Raw genomic sequence first — 17,655 nt, forward strand, 5'->3', positions numbered from 1 at the left:
CAAGAGGCCCAGGATAAGCTTACAGAAGCTAAGGCTTCACAAAAACTTAGGCGGGCTGAACATCACAAACTTTAAAACATTCCAAACGGCATGCCTGGCCAAACAGAGTATATACTGGCTCATACCAGACCAGGACTATACGCCTGTGTGGTTGGCACTAGAGAGGGCCTCCTTAGATGGACTAGACCCCATAGCCATGCTTACGGCAAACAAGCACCCAGAAGCTATCAACGTCATCCTCAAAAACACTAAGGCCGCCCTCCTCAAGGTCACCAAAAAGATGGCACAAAACATCAAAAATACAAGATGGGAATCCATTTGGTTCAACGCCAAAGTAAAGTACAAAGAGAGGACATTAGACAACAAGACCTGGTATGAGAGAGGGATCTCCACCCCTATTCAACTAGAAAAGATCGACACACCACTAACATTCAACACCTTAAAACACGTACACAACCTCCCAGACATTGAGTTTTACGGGTTCCTCAAAATCAGGGCAGCCCTCACTAGAGCAAACTTAGCCAAAGGGGTCCCTTCCATTTTGCAATATATGGGAAACCTGAACAAGGCTAGCCACCAGACTGCCCACCTATACAAACTTTTGAGCCCGGTAACATCGAATCTAAACACCAAAACCCTGGGGTTCTGGGAAACACTGCAAAACAGAAAGTTCAGCGAGATAGAAAAGCAGCTCCTTTGGGTCTCAGCGTCCAGGAACAAAGTTTCCCCCCAACTGGCAGAAACAAAATACTGGCTACTCCACAAGGCGCTTTGGACCCCGGCCCGCCTAGCGGAGGTCGGAATCAGAGAGAATGACATATGCTGGAACTGCCACAAAGAAAAAGGCGACCTCGCACACCTAATCTTTGACTGCACCAAGGTCAAGTAATTCTGGAACAAATTGAGGGACCTCATCAACAAGATAGCGGGGCACAACATACAGCCGGGCTTCGTGGGGCTAGTCACCGCATTCATGGACCCCGAACTCGACTCCAAGGGGGACGGAGACCTGATTGACCTGCTACTCATAGCAGCAGTCAAAACAATACTAGCGAACTGGAAGGACACAGGGAAGGCGTCCTTCAAAAGCTGGGTCAACTGGGTCACCTTCCTCAGGGGGGCAGATAACATCACACCAAGGGGCTCACCCAACCATACAGCAAGAAGCGAGATGTGGGCTTCCCTGGACGAACACCTGGGGCCACACAAGCCCCCATAGATAGCCCGCCACTACCACTACAGGCACTGGAGGCTCAGCGGATAACGGCCTCCACACCTGCTCTGTCCCCCCCTCCCCTTCTCTTCTCTTCCCGCCTTCTTCCTGCTGCACATTTTCATTTTCCCCTTCTCGAGGGTAATACATAGGCTAGCCGAAACAAGACACGCCAACCGGCCGACCGCAGACCAGTATTGCACCAGACCAGTCATGTTTGTCGACACGCCCTCTGTAACCACAACGGCATTTGTAACCTACCTGTATTGCCCTCATGTATCGGTACAGTACTGAACTGTATACAAAATAACCTTTTAATAAAATCCTTTGAAATAAAAAAAATAATTTAGAAACGATTTTGGGAAATGCTTTTTAAGAATAATTTACATGTATGGATGTTGGACAATTTGTGGCAGTAGTCCATAACTAATGCTAATTAATTTTATGTAATAATACATGCGTGAAAAATGTAGTATTCTTTTATTATGAAATAACGATATGATGCATTATATTGAATTCCAATTAAGTTTAATTCATTTAGAGCTGATGTAAGCATTTTAAGCTTTAATGGTGTTCTTCCTGGCACAGAATTTATTTTTTCCTTTAGCAAACATAGTAATTCATTGACATTTTTGCAAATGTTGCTTTATTTGTTCTGTGCATGCTTCAGCATATATACAAAGGACATTCTTTTGAAGTTCATGGTGGAATGAATCAGTGAAAAATCAGCTCTCACCCAATGCCAAAATCTGTTACTTTGTACACATTACTGTGGTGCCCGGAAAGCCAAGTCATTCACATGAAATACTTGGTAAAGAATGCATGAGTAACTAAATGTATTTTGTGACTACATACGTAAACTAATCATACGATGGACTGACTAGTGGAGTGACACCATGTCTGATAAGGTGTCATAAGTACTATAAAAGAAGAAACCCCAAAGGAGGGGCAAAGCCAATTATTTTTCTTTTCTTTTCAATACAGGACGCCCATGTCTCAAACGTTTTTTATGTAACACCACTCATTTAGTTTAGGATCTTATCCATTTTTCACAACGCCTAATTTTCTCTATCTTGAACTGCCCTTTTGCTAATGGTGCTACATTTGTGCAGTAGACTTGGAATTCTTCTTTGCTGAACAAATTGATTTTTGCTTCTTTTTACCAAAGCTCCTGGACTCGCCCTTAGAGGACTTTAAAAATGGATTGTTTTACCCATTCGCTTTGAATCTTTGATAGAACTGAACTATTCTTTTGCCTCTAATGGTGTAGGAAGCCTGTAATCTCATAACTAATGTTTGTTTAAACTATCCTCTTTGGATTGGAAATTCTGACTAAATGTGTGGTCTAAAAGTACATATTTTAATAATTTTGACTGAGATGCGTAAGAAATAGCTTATTTGTATAACGTTTGGGACATTAGTACAATAACTAACTATCTAAATTGCCTGAGTCTATTATTGTTTCCTGGTGTTCTTTATTTGAACTCTATTAAATTACTCTATTAATCTAAATGAGTTGTAGGGATTATCAGCAAATCTTTTAAGAATATCAGGTTCTGCTTCTTTTATTTTGATCGCAGTAGCAGAGCTTCAAGTTTGTATCATTATAGCTAGACTTAAATTCTTTAGAAGATTGGAACTCCCCATTGCGATACTTTATTTTTACAATATGGTCCTGAGAGTAGTGTATTTGAACCTAATTTCAAATTTGTGAGTTAGTCACCAATTAATGGTCCTCATTGGGTGACTGAGGTTTGTGAATGGACACCCTAATTCCCACCCCTTTCCTATCGGTGGAGAAAATCCATCAGAGGTCCATTCGCTCTGTGGCTGGGGTAATGCTCCAATCCATCTAATGGCAGGGTGACCAGTGCAGTTAGAGGGATAGATGAGTAAGTAGTGAATTGGAAAGTTGAAATATTTATACTGCTTACTCTGGATCAAAACTTTGGTAGCAGAGCAATGGTTCTGCCTAGAGAAGTGAGGCTTTAGGGTCCCAACAAGAAAGCGATCATATTGTGAAAGTCCAAAGAGCCCAAAATGTTTGTTCGGCAAAGTGAAGGATATGGCTTAGGGCAAGTTATTTATTACAATACATGGCCCAATAACTTTCAAGTGCTACAAGGCCACTCACTTTATTGCTCCAGCATGCTATGAAAATCAATTATTTACATTTTGACACAGCAATGTTGGAACAGTACTGTAAAATTTTGATGCCATCGCATCATTATGGTGTATGTACCAAGACTCATATGCTGTGATCCATGCATACACACATGCTCACATGGTGGCCATCTTCAAATGATCAACAAAATTGCTGCTGCCATACAGGCACATGCATCACACAATCCATTGGCACATCCACGTTGTGACAGATGTTCCAAGAACTTTAAAACAACCATTAGCAAATTAATAGCTGGCTCTTCTTTAAAGGCAAGACCTATTTGCCTTTGCCAATGTATGTTTTTGAACCTGCTGCCTCTTAACATTGCACCCATGATGCTTTGCGTTCTTATCGCCATTTCAAACGCATTACTGGCAGACACAAGCATGCACATAAAAGATGAACGAGGACTTACTGATCAGCAGGAGGCTTCTCGGAATAGCTGGAAAGCAAACAGAAAGATAAATGTCAGAGATAAAGTGAGACACACGTCACGTTTACAGACAAAGTGTAATGTGTTTTCTAGGAAAGCTTTATTTTTTAAATCGATGCAGTGCTTTCGGCACACCTCTTGTTTCTCAGGCCTAATTTTGGAAAGTATCCTCCTCCTGTGAATGTGCTCTCAATTTTCTCTTTAAGAAGGACACTTGGAAAGCTAAACTTCCTTGAAAATATTGCAGTGCAGGCGGTATTTTTGCCATCTGTTTCTAAATTCTGACCCGCACTTTCCCCGCCGAAAAACAGGCCTGGTTAGTTCTTACAACATTAGTTTTGCTCATAGAGGCGTTAGTGGAAGTTTTTATTCGGCATTAAACTGGCATTTCTACATGGAGCCTTCCAGCTTCCCTCCACATGGTGTTGGCCCCCTATGCAGTACAAACAATGTAGTCAATGGCCCGGCTTATATTCAGGTGATTTATTTTATAATTTTATTTGGTTTTCCTAAGATTTGGAGCGTGGCGTAACCTGGTGCTAGAGACCACAACATATTTTGCCTAAGATTGACCGCCCCTTCCCATGTCGTGAATTAGAGGCCATATTGGGAAGATGGTCATTGACAGGTGGAAGCAGCGAGGTATTAACCTATTAACTCCCTCTACTGGGCTCATGGCATTGGCCACCAATGGTATGTGGTGGCCACTTATCTGTTACTGAATGCCCATCAACAACTTTACGTGTGTCTCCTCTACCCACAGTCTAAGCTCACACACAAGTCGGCTGTTGGCTCACTTATTACACCGATTGGCTCACTTATTGTAAGTCTAATTGCACATCCACAAACCCAATTTCACACGAACTAAACAGGACTGAAGTTCGCTCAATAATCAGTCTGTCTACACTATATCCAAGTAATCTGCTAGATAACATGCCCCTTGGCTACATTCCCATTAACACATCTGCATGTACCTTCACTAAACAATCATTAATAACCCCACCTTAACACCTCCCAACCAGTTATGTACTTCCTCTCCTGAGTCCTCCCAGAACTGCAAGGGTCCTACCACACATAGTCTCACAACGCTACATCTCCCAATTTGTTAAACAAAAAGTGCAAACAACAAATATTGAATATTTCTTCAATGAGTTGTTGAGGCACTTGTACTAGTCGACCAGATCGAGTGAGAGGGAGTGGTTGAGATGCACTCTATTTGGGCACCGATGGTTCAGGTTCAGATGCTTGATCCGGACTGTCAGGCAAGAGAGCCTCATCGGAAGGTATAGGAGCTGATGCTCGCAGGGGTAGGTGTTTGGAATGTGACAAATCCTCTGTGATGGATTGTCTGAGACGATGTGCAGTCACCATGTGTCCTTTGCATGCCACTGTCCTCAGAAGATCGATAGCAAATGGAGTGTCTGTTTTCCGCACTTTCGCTTCCGCCCAACCAGGACTCTAAGTCACCTTCATTGAAGATTGTCTCTTTGGCTTTCCGATGCCGATTGGCATATGTCTTCATCTTGTGCTTTTGAGAAGTGTCAGTGACACCTTGTCAGCACTCAAGGATCGGTCTGCTGTCTATTGTGGTATTTTGGTTCTGATGGCTCTTCCAAACAACAAGGTGGCGGGGCTTTCACTTGTTGTGGAGGGAGGAGTTGAACGATAAACATGGAGGGCTTGCACAGGGTGTGCACAGGGCGTGCTTCAGTTCAGTCCCCTCAAGGGATGCTCACTGAATAAACCTTTTGAGGGTAACCATACATTTTCAACAATACCATTTACTTGGGTCCACAGAAGCGTACTCTTTTGATGCTTGACATTCAATCTGACTAAGAACTCTCTGGACACTTTGCTGTTGAATGTTGGACCATTGTCAGATTTGAGAATGGTGGGGATACCCCAAGCTGCAAAGATGTTTTTCAGCCCTCAATGACCTGGTCATGGGCTGTTGGATGAAAACTGAATATTTTATTAATCACTACCATGAGATAATGTCTGTTCCCTAGGGGCCCAAAGAAATCAACTGCAATCCTTTCCCAAGCCTTCGCAGGAAGGTCAGACATGGTCAGTGCATCAATCTTGAGTCACTTTGGGGGAAAAGCAGTTGCAATGATGGCACTCTAAGTTCCCCCTCAACCCACTGGTCTAACAATGGGGCACTTACAGTAGCAAAATCATGAATGTACCTATCTGGCCATACCTAGAAAGGATCACAGTATGGTGACATCTTGCGTGACATCTTGCACGGGCAAGTAGCTGAAGGTGCTTTTACTTTGTCAGGATCAGGAGTCATTTCCCCATTAGAAAATATGTGTCCAAAGAATTTGAGTTTGGTCTAGTGAACCTCACACTTTGCTGCGTTCAGAGTAAGACCTGCATCAGCAAGTAATTGGAACACTTGTGTAAGAGCCTTGCCGTGCTCCTTCCGTGTCACTCCAAAAACCAATATGCTATCTCTGCAATTAAAAGCATTTGTGACAAGTTACATTTTTTGATGTATAACATCCTGAAATAGTTCTGCAGCTGACGACACTCCAAAACTCAACCTTTTGTATCTGAACAACCAAACATGAGTCGAAAAAGTAGTGATGTACCTGCAATTCTCTTCCAACTTGAGCTGATGATACCCTATCCCTTATTCGAGTCAAGACTGGAGAAACTTTGGCACCATTCAGTTGCATAATCATGTCCACTATGTGTGGACTAGGATGTCTTTCTCTCTCAATTGCTTTGTTGGCCAGGTGCATATCAACACTGATATGCACTGCGCCCTCACTGTTCTTTTTTGGCACCACTACTATGGGCGGCACCATTGGAGAAGGAGCGCTCTATGATGTCTTGCTTCAACAGCGTTTCTAGTTCTTTCTCAAAGGGTTCTGCAAGTGGAAAGAGACTCTGGTGTGCTGCTGGGCAACAGGGCAAACATCCTCATTGATGTGACAGTCCCATGTCAGGAGAGGTGGCAAAGGTGATTAGGCAAGGACTGGACGAAGCTACTTGAAGAACATGAATTGGTGCTGGCACGAATGCCGCTCCATGTCTCAAAGTTGCTGTGAATGACCTATGACTGCAATGGTTTAGAAGCTGCCCATGTGTATACTTTTATGTTTGACAGGTGGAGACGTGGCACAGAAGATAAGCCCTCTCAACTGGCATGATGTTAATTGATACAGCACGGGCTATAATGAAAGTTGTGGGTTAACCGTTGACCTTTATTGCAATCGTGGGGCAATGCCCAAATAAGTTTTGGTGGTTTGCATTTTTCTTTGGTACTCCTTGCAGGCAGCCAGACCTACATGTGTCCATTGTTTGTCAGCTGATGTCATCAGCACATATCCTTTTTCCTCACTGGCACTCGATTAGGGTGGTGATGAGCCTCTGTAGGATGAACTTGACAATGACCGACTTTGGTTTCACGTTCGTAACTGATGCCGCCTTTTTGTTTTGGGGTCTTGTCGAGAAGGCTTCTGCAACTTTTTGGCATCAATTTCCTCTTTTCACTGTGACACAGTTCGTTTCTCTTTTGCTCGGCAAACCATCATGAAGTGCTTCTGTTTACCATGGCCTTTGCACATCTGGCCTATGGCAGAACATTTGTCTTCATGTGGATATGAAAACCCACATCAGAAATACAACCTTTTTCCTTTGTAGACGGCGACTTGTATGTGTCTACTCGGTGTTTGTCCTTTCTTCACGGCCACCGCCGATTCATTTTTCCCTGTTCCAGCTTCCATTTCAGTGGTATGTCGAGCCGCTCTTTCTTCGGCCCTGGCAGCCATTAGCACTTTCTCTAAACTGAGTATCTCTCTCAACATGCGTCTTCTGAAGGAGTTTGAAAGACAGCCATCAATAACTCGAAGACGTATGGCTTCTTTATCATTATATTCACTAAATATGCAATGCTTGATAAGCACATCAAGTCTTTCAACAAACTCATCCATTGTTTCACCAGCTTACTATCGCGCTTGATTGAATATGTATCTTTCATAGTCAACGTTCGGCATCAGATTGATCTTGACTTCCAACACTTGCTTGACTTGACAGTATGATATTGCTTCAGCTTGTGATATGATTTTCTTATCATCCACCTCTTCTGGGGCATCTCTTAAATAAATGAATGTCTCGATCAATGCAATCCATCTGGCGACTATATTCTGCTTCTTGGTGGTGGGGGTTTCAGAAATGCGTCTGTACTGTACATCGCGCTCCTTTTGACTGCTGTTGAGAGTATAGGCTGTTCAGGTGACTGCAGCTGTTCTGTTGGACCAGTGACTCACAGAAACACTGGCCATGTGCTTGCGCCCGGGTCATCACGCCTAATCAGAGGTCATAGGGCACCATCTTCTTTCTTTATGGTAAGCAGCAGTTCTGCCTCTCGTGCTTGTTCATCACTGCTTTCAGCTTTTTGCATTGTGCCAGGTTGTGGTTGCTTCTAGTGTTTCGCTCTGTGTCAATGATGGCTCTCTGTAGGCTGTGGGGCAGATTTCTTTTTGGCCTTATCAGTGAATTTGTGGAGGGTTTTCAAATGTGCTCCTCTGCAGGGCCTTCAGCTTCTTCAAGAACTGTATGTGGGCTGGAGCAGGGATTTGATTTCACACACACCAACTTCAAAATGCTTCTCATCGAACTAGTTGCTCATGGTACACAAGAGGAGTTTGTGGTAGCATTGCAAAGTTCCAGGGAGAGCAGTTTCATTTAGTTGGGGTACAAATCCCGCATTCGTCACCAGTTGTAGCATCTTTCCCAGCCCAGGAGCAAGCAAATCATATGCCACACATGGAGCTCTAGATTGTACGTCTTTATTGCTCAGCAAGTAAAGCAAAGTTTTTTTCCCAATGGGAGATCAATTTATCCAAGATTCAAAGGAATTCAAAGGATTATCTCACTCAATCTGCATCATTCACTCAAATATCCACATATTGCTCGGGGAACACTTACCAAAGAAAAAGCATTAATTATGTAAAAATATACATTTTATTTAATTAAAAACATATGAATCCATATACAGTTGTAATTAAAAAATACACACACAATATACAATAAAACCACCTGATGTGGAAATGGAGAAAAATGGGAAAAGACAATAATATGTCTTAATCTTGTTAGTTCGGACCCTCTTTTTGACAACACTGGGAAGGCTTTCCCTTCCTTATACCCAATTGTTTGTTGACAACTCCGAATTTAACCCTTCATAAATGCGTCGACGCGTTTCGGAAGCTTTCAATGTTTTTTGGCTTCCTTCTTCAGGACAGTGTCTATGGTTTTCTCCACAGTCAAAGTATCACCTATGCAATTGCATCTTGGTAAGTTGAGTTATGTCAATTATTCTTCTTTTGGGGTCATTATATGAATTTCTCGATCTCCCAAATTCCTTCTTTTAAAAAAACAATGGAAAGCCTCAAACGCGGTGTCTTCCAGTTTGTTTGCACCCGTCTTACGATTTTCCTGTCGCAGTCCTCAAGGTTCTTATTATTTAGCTTGAACTCGGTTGTTTCTTATATTCTTTACACACGTTTCTTTTCACCCTCTTGTTCTGTTTTAAAGAGGAGACCCTTATCTTGTGATGATCCTAGTGCACCCGGGTAGTGTGCGCTCGTGGCTCGTTTGGTTGGCCGGCAGGTTTTCCCGGAGTGCTTCGTATGTGTCTGTGAGATCGCCGTTAGGATTGAGCATACAATGTCACTCTGCTCTTTGATTATGTCATAACACTTCCCAACTAAGCATGCACTTCCTCTCCTGAGTCCACCCAGAACCACAAGTGTCCTAGCACACAGTCTCACAACACTACAGAAACTAGCCCGTCTGGGCATACACTCACCCACCAGTCTACCCATCTGTCCAACAAGCAGTCCAATTGTATTCTCATCGGCAAGCCTGATAGCATGATGTTTAACCAGACTAGCTGAAAAGTCTCTTACCACTTTGGAGTTGTTCATACTAATCCGATTGATTAACTGTATGCTCTGAAATTAGCCTGATTTCATTCTCACTAACATGTATAACTCAATGATGTGTAATCAATCTTCTAAGCACTCATTACCCAATAATGCTGCATACTCACAAGTATGACTGCACAATCACTGCCAATCAACAGGCACAATAACTACCAGTGGCCCACTGCACCCAGGTCCAGCCCGGAGATGAGTCTGATGACCAACTCAGCAGGTAGTGAGGGTTTTAGTGCCATTCTAGGTACTGCATGGGTTTCCCAATGCTTGCCAGCATGGTGGGTGGACACTGGGCGTACAACGAACATAAGCTTCCTTGAACTGTTCCCCATCCTGGTCGCATTGACAGTTTGGCCAGAACAACTGAGGAATCAATCAGTGGTATTCTGGTCCGATAACATGGCTGTGGTGGAATGCATAAATAATCAAAATGCAAAATTTAAAATGATCCTGTGTTTATTGCAGGAGATAGTACTGTTGTGCATGAGAATGAATTTGCTCTTTAGAGCCAAACATGTGCCAGGAGTTTTAAACCACGCCGCTGATGCACTCTCTCGCTTTAAGATGCAGGTATTCAGGTCTCCTCATCCAGAGGTAGCAGAGAACCCAACGACCTTACCAACACAGCTTTGGCAACTTGGTGCCCCCAGTTATCAGACCTCGTGGCAGCTAGCCTAGCACCCAGGACCAGGAGGGCATACAAAGAGGCGTTTGGGGCTAACTGCTAATTCCTGGGGGACAGTTAGCTGGAAAAATGTCACGACACTGAGTCTGTCATTTCCTATTTGAAGGCCATGAGAGATAAGGGGCGTTCAGTAGCATCGGCAATGTGGCATATGGCAGCCATTTCCTTCTTTGCAAAAACAAGGGAAAGGAGGGATCCCACTAGCACTTTCATACTGCGGAAAGCCTAGAGAGGGGGGGACAGCCTGATGTAAGGAGACCCATAGGTATTCAGACATTGGCCACACTGATGGATGCTTTACACCAGATGTGTACTTCAGCTGGGGAAACACTTTTGTTCCAGACAGCTTTCTGTTTAGCGTTCTTTGGCGCTTTCTGGATAGGGGAATTGGTAGCAAAAAACAAAATGGATTGGCAGGGGGGGCTCCAGTTGGCGCACGTGCTGCTTCAGGGGTACTCCCTATTCATATCTATACCCAGGTCCAAAACTGATCAGGAAGGCAGGGGTGAAGGAGTGGTATTGCGTAGGGCTGAAGGGAGCACCTGCTGCCCGTCGCCAGGTTGGAGAAATTTCTGGTGCAACGTCCAGGGGGCGCGGGAGGCCACTACTGGGGCACGCAGATGGGACTCCGCTCCCTATCTTCCAGTTTAAAAGGGTCATGGGCCTAGCCATGCTGAAAGCCGGTTTAGTCCCGGGCAATTTTGGGATCCACTCTTTCAGGATTGCGTCCGCCAAAGAAGCAGTGGCCAGGGGATTCTCCGGAGTGAGGTGCAAAGGATTCGGAGATGGTCCTCAAATTGTTATAAACGCAATGTGCGCCTACACATGCTATAGAAGGGTCCAAATAATGCGCTGATGGTTGCTTTTTTTCATGGTTCTTGCAGTTTCTACATCCTGTGACGCAGGGGGGAAGCATGCATCGGTCCACCGTCCAACAAAGGCGGCTACATCCTGTCAGGCGGAAGACAACAGTCAGCGGGTCATCGTCAAGCAGCGCACATTACAGACTAGGTGCACATCTGGTACCGCAGGGAACAAGAGGTGTGGATAATCGGCCACTTATATGTAAGCAGATTAAAACAGTTTTTTGTTGCAGGTTCCTATCAGGCTAGGGCACGTGAGGCAGGCGCAAAAATCTCATTTCACGGGAAGGGTGGTCTGCGACTAAGTCAGTTCAGGGCACTAGTGGCACGCACCCTGGAAAAATGTGAGGGGCCTCCTGCGGTTTGGATTTTGCCTCTAGAGGTTAACGACCTAGTGCACATGGGCAGAGGGGCGTAATTGAGGTACTTCTGACTGAGGTGGGGTGGTTGGCAAAGAGATGCCCCGAGTCAATGATAGTGTGGTTCGATATGATTCCTAGATAGAGTGGAGAGGGGGTGAGTCTGTATGGGCTTGAAATAATTTGGTTAAACGGATTAACAAGAAAATGGAAAAGTTATTCTCGACCCCGAAACTGAGATCTATAGGTCATGGGTGCATCTGAGGGGAGCAGTTTTTCCTGCAGGATGGGGTTCATCTCTCAAGTCGTGGCAACCAGATATTCATTGAGAACATAATGGCATGGTTAGAGGGAGCAAGGCACAGGACGTGACCTTCCAGTAGGCAGAGGGGGGAGGCCAGATAGTCGGGCAACTATACTGGCCTGTGGCGATAAGGTCATGATTGGTGAGCATAGTTTTCGGTCCTTAGCGGGCATCACCACTGTAAAATGGGGACGCCCGAGGGGGAGACAGAGGGTCTCTCATGGAACTCCAGGGGCAGTTACAGCCGGTAGGCTGGAGGGGTGCGGAGGAAGTGAAGTCTTGCTTCCAGTAGGCTGGTTATCCAATCATCGCACGTGCATGCGCTCAAGGGTGCAAGGAGGCATAATTGCCATGCCCCTTTTATGGAGTTTAATGTTGAGGGTGTAGGGGGAGCTGGGGAAGTATCCATCCGGTAGGCTGTGCCTCTTACACAAGGATACGCCGGTAAGGAGGTGGGGACCTAGCTGGATCAGGATTTGGGGACGCCAGTCATTGACCTTGCTGTAGGCTCTAACAGGGATACTCAGAAAGTTAATATCTTCATCACTTGGATTACAATAGGATTGGCTGTGTATTAGAAACATGTTAAGGTTAGCCAATGGACATCATGTACCTATCAATGTATTGGACTTTTTGCGTATTGTACATAATATAAATACAATTATTATTAATGTTTTTAAGATTAAGAATACAGCCGGGGTTACTATGACCCCTGTTAGACCTGGGGGTCTCTAGTTGGCAGAGGTAGGTACCTTAGACCAAGTAGGGACCCTTGCTTCTAGTCAGGGTGAAGGAATAGCCCTTTGAGATAACCCCTGCTCACCCTCTAGGTAGCATGGCACGAGCAGTCTAGGCTAATCAAAGGCAATGTGTATAATATTTGCACTTAACACAACAATAATCTCCAGTCCACCACAAACTGAGACCACACAGGTAGGTATATTTTATAAAAATATATATCTTTATCTAGTTTCAGCAAGGTAAATAAAGCAGTTGCACGATAATCACTTCTTTAGAAAAATGTTGTACTTAATCTTAATGGTTGCATTTGTAAATAGGAAGTTCTTATTATAAAGATAGTCTCAAGTCTCTTGTCTTAGTATTAAAAATAATACCATGAATTAATCTCACATCAGCTCTTTAAGGTTGGTCAAGATCAAGTAATGCCAGTGGGCTAAATTATCCAAAAATCAGCCCTGTCAGTCACTGAGCCCCCAAGCATGGCAAGCGCGCCTCACCAGGTACCTTAGGGACTCCTTTCCTGGCGATCGTTACTGCCTCGTGCACCTGATGGCCTCAGGCGCCCCGCGCCTACTAGAACGCACTCGTTCCTGGCCCCGGCCGGTCCCGCCTGCTCTCGACAATCCAACGAGCGGCGGGGAGCTGGCCGGGCACTCAGATGCTGGGCCGGCAGGCCGGGGACAGAAGACACTCGGGAGACTCCCTCGGCGAGGACAGGTCACTTCTTCCCAGGTCCGGCGGTGATCGCGCAGCACTCCCAGGGGTCCCGAGGACGGGGACCAATCCGGTAGCGGCTTTCGGGGCGAGCCTTCCTGCACACCCGGGAGTCAGCCAATGGCAGTGTGGCTCCCGGGGTAGGCCCGCGATGACGCTCCGTCTACCAACCAATCACGACGCGGCAGAGACTATGACGCTGCGGCACACGGGCCAATCCCGTCGCGGCGTCAGTGAGGGGGCTCGGCTCCTTCAGCCAATGGGAGCGCGGCGGCTCCGATCTTCGCCGCTGCAGCTCCTGGACACAGAGGCAACTCGTAGAGGGTGTTTCTGGCCCGGGCCGTGACGGTGATTTGGCGGCAAGAGATTTTCGGGGCCGCAGATCACGGTCAGCCGGATTCCCCACCAGTAGATCAACAGGGGGAATGTAGGACGCAGGAAAACACTCCGGGTCCCTCCTCACCCCCTGAATCTGTGCCGAAGAGCACAGCGATCGATCCTCACGGCTGGCAAGTAATAATCACACGTTGGAGCAGGCCACCACACGATCTCTCAGCAGTTTTTGGCAAAGCTTTAGGAACCTGTAACCCTGGGTTCCAAACAGGAGGCCAGCTCTTCTCGGGCCCTTGGAGATTCAAGTTTGTAGACACAGCACACAGCAAAGTCTTGCAGTTTCAAGCAGGTAGGGTCACAGCACACAGCAAAGTCCCTTTCTCCTCCTCAGCTTTCAGTTGCAACGGCAGAACAGGTCAGCTCTTAGAGCACACAGCAAGGCAATCTTCCTTTAGTTCTCCAGCAGTCCTTCTTCCAGCAGAGGTTCCTTCTTGATTGTAGAATCTTAGAATCTAATCTTCTGTAGTCAGGGATCCTTCCCTTATACTCCTAAAAGTCTTTGAAGTCCTTTGAAGTCTCTTGTGCAAGGGGGCCCTGAGCCCGGTCTAAACCAGTTCTGGGGGTTGCGGAGCGCTGGGTGTTTCTGGTTTTCTTCTTCCTGACAGCTTCAGGGTCAGAGGTGACAGTTGGCCGGCAGGAGGGGGAGCCAGCATGGTGGTCAGGCAGGCACAGCCCTTCACTACCAGGCGCCATCTCCTCCCGCCTCCCCGGCAGCAGATGTGGCCTTTCATCCACGGGTTGACTCCGACCCCCTCCCTCCGGGGGCTCTGCAGCCCCTGTCACTCTCAGACCAGACAGGCATTCCATAAACAGACCCAGGCACACAGAAAGGTTTAGACAAGAGAACAGCCACTTTCTAAAAGTACTATTCTCAAACACAGGATTTAAAAACAACCTTCACTAAAAGATGTGTTATTAAATTCTGAGTTCAGGGATATCTTTCACTTATGTCCCATCTTGTTCCTCTGAGGAGATAGGCTGGTATTCATTGGGACCAGCCTCCCCCATGTTATTCTATGGAGCAAGATAGCCTTACAGCGGTGAGCGCACAAAATGGCTGCTGCCCACTGCCAGAGCATGTGACCTGCACTAGTACATGCTCTACCTTATCCATACACTGCACCCTGCCCAGGGGGGTACCTTGAGCCTTCCATAGGGGTGACTGATGTGCACAGACAGGGAAGGGTTAGGCCCAGCCAGTGGAGACACTGGCCAGGGGGACAGGGCAGTCCACTGACTGCACACGGGCCCTGCGCTGGCAGGCCTGAGTCACCTTTTTAGGGCTACTCATGTGGGTGGCGCAATCTGCGCTGCAGGCCCACTAGTAGCATCTGTCATCACCAGCCCTGGCACACATAGTGCACTTTACTAGGGACTTCATGGTGATGCAAATATGCCAATCAGGTATATTTAATCAATAAGGCAATTTACAGAGGGAGCACTTACACTCTGGCACTGATCAGCAGTGGCAGAGTGTCCAAAACATCTAAACCAGCAAAAACGAAATCCAGCACAGCATCAAAAATACATGAGTCAGAGGCAAAAAGATGGGGGAAAAACCACGCCAAGGGTGTCAGGTCTAACACGTGTCCCCTCCAGCTGAAAGTGGGGAGAACTACCCAACCTCTTGGGAGTCCTCATCACTAAGGCGGAAGAATCTGGACAGACCGTCAGCATTGGCGTGTTCTGTACCAGGGCGGTGCTCCACCGTAAAGTCCATCCCCTGGAGGGAAATGGACCACCTCAACAGTTTTGGATTCTCACCCCTCATCTGCATTAACCATCTGAGGGGCCTGTGGTCGGTCTGAACACGGAAGTGAGTCCCAAACAGGTAGGGCCTCAGCTTCTTCAGAGCCCAGACCACAGCGAAAGCTTCTCTTTCAATGGCACTCCATTTCTGTTCCCTGGGGATTAGCCTCCGGCTAATGAAAGCCACTGGTTGGTCTCCACCCTCATCATTGATCTGTGAGAGTACTGCTCCCACCCCTTGCTCTGAAGCGTCAGTTTGCACAATGAACTCACTGGAAAAGTCAGGTGCCTTAAGCACCAGTGCTGTGCACATGGCAGCTTTGAGGGTGTCAAAAGCAGTTTGACAGGCCTCAGTCCAATTCACTTTCCTGGGCTGATTTCTAGATGTCAGCTCTGTCAAAGGGGCCACAATGGTGCCATAACCTTTGACAAACCGTCTGTAATACCCGGTGAGACCTAGAAAGGCTCTCACCTCAGTCTGAGTCTTGGGGGGCTCCCAAGCCAGAATGGTATCAATCTTTGCCTGTAGGGGCGCCACCTGGCCGGTCCCTACCTGGTGTCCCAAGTACACCACAGATCCCTGCCCTATCTGGCATTTACTGGCCTTGATAGTGAGGCCTGCCTTCTGCAGAGCCTTCAACACTTCAGTGAGGTGTTGCAGGTGTTCCTCCCAAGTGGAGCTGAACACAGCAATGTCATCCAGGTAGGCTGCGCTGAATTGCTCCAGCCCCACCAGTACCTGGTTGACCAATCTCTGAAATGTGGCAGGGGCATTTTTCAACCCAAAGGGCATGACACGGAACTGGAAGTGCCCCTCTGGCGTTGAAAATGCTGACCTCTCCTTTGCCCCCTCAGTTAAGGCAATCTGCCAGTACCCTGAAGTCAAATCAAAAGTGCTCAGGTACTGGGCAGCTCCCAACCGATCCACCAGCTCATCAGCTCTGGGGATGGGGTGCGCGTCAGTCTTGGTGACCGCATTGAGCCCACGGTAGTCCACGCAGAACCGAAGTTCTGGGGTGCCACCGGGGTTAGCAGCTTTCTTAGGCACTAAGACCACTGGGCTAGCCCAGGGGCTGCTGGAGGGCTCAATAACCCCTAGCGCCAACATCTTGGAAACTTCTTCCTTGATGCTGGCTCTGACCTTGTCAGCCACCCTGTAAAACTTCTGTTTCACAGGTAGACTGTCTCCAGTGTCCACATCGTGGACGCACCATTTGGTGACACCGGGGGTCAAGGAGAACAGGGGGGCGAACTGACCCAAGACTTGGCGACAGTCCTTTTGCTGCTCTGGGGTCAGGGTGGGGGAGAGGACCACACCATCCACTGACCCATCTTGCTCCTTGACTGCCAGGAGGTCAGGGAGAGGATCACTATCCTCCTCCCCTCCAGCATCTGTAGCCATGAGCATAGTCACTTCAGACCTCTCAAAGTGGGGTTTGAGGCGGTTCACATGTAGCACTCTCAGGGGCTGCCTGGGAGTCTTCAGGTTAACCAAATAGGTAACCTCGCTCTTGCGCTCCACCACCTCATATGGCCCAGACCACTTGTCACGGAGCGCACAAGGCTCCACTGGCGCCATCACTCACACTTTCTGACCAGGGTGGAACTCAACCAGAGAAGTGTTCTGGTCATACCATCTCTTCATTTCCTCCTGGCTAGCCTCCAGGTTCTCTTGAGCGAGCTTCCTGAAGCGCTTGGTCTGGTTGCGAATGGCCAGCACATAGCTGAACACATCCTGAGGGGTTTTCCCACGGGATTTCTCCCACCCCTCCTTCACCACAGTAAGAGGCCCTCTGACAGGGTGGCCATACAGCAACTCAAAGGGACTGAACCCTAAGGAGTTCTGGGGCACCTCCCTGTAGGCAAACAATAGGCATGGTAACAAGACGTCCCATTTCCGCCTCATGGGCTCTTCCAGGCCCATAATCATGCCCTTCAATGTGCAGTTGAATCTTTCAACCAATCCATTTCCTTGAGGGTGGTAAGGAGTGGTGAATTTGTATGTCACCCCACACTCACTCCACAGGGACTTCATATACCTAGAAATGAAGTTTGTCCCCCTGTCTGAGACCACCTCCCTGGGAAA

The 17,655-nt window shown here is 46.9% G+C and overlaps 1 protein-coding gene across 1 annotated transcript in view; it reads right to left on the reverse strand.

Moving 5' to 3' along the window:
• Window positions 1-17,655, reverse strand: part of LOC144754759 (L-threonine ammonia-lyase-like) — a 279,218-nt gene that overhangs the window by 247,798 nt on the left and 13,765 nt on the right. Inside the window, exon 2 of the mRNA XM_078642948.1 lies at window positions 3,793-3,819. Coding sequence (XP_078499074.1) covers window positions 3,793-3,819 — 27 coding nt within the window. The remainder of the gene's footprint in view (window positions 1-3,792; window positions 3,820-17,655) is intronic.

The sequence above is a fragment of the Lissotriton helveticus genome, chromosome 5_1, assembly GCF_964261635.1.
Source record: "Lissotriton helveticus chromosome 5_1, aLisHel1.1, whole genome shotgun sequence".
Lineage (NCBI taxonomy): Eukaryota > Metazoa > Chordata > Amphibia > Caudata > Salamandridae > Lissotriton > Lissotriton helveticus.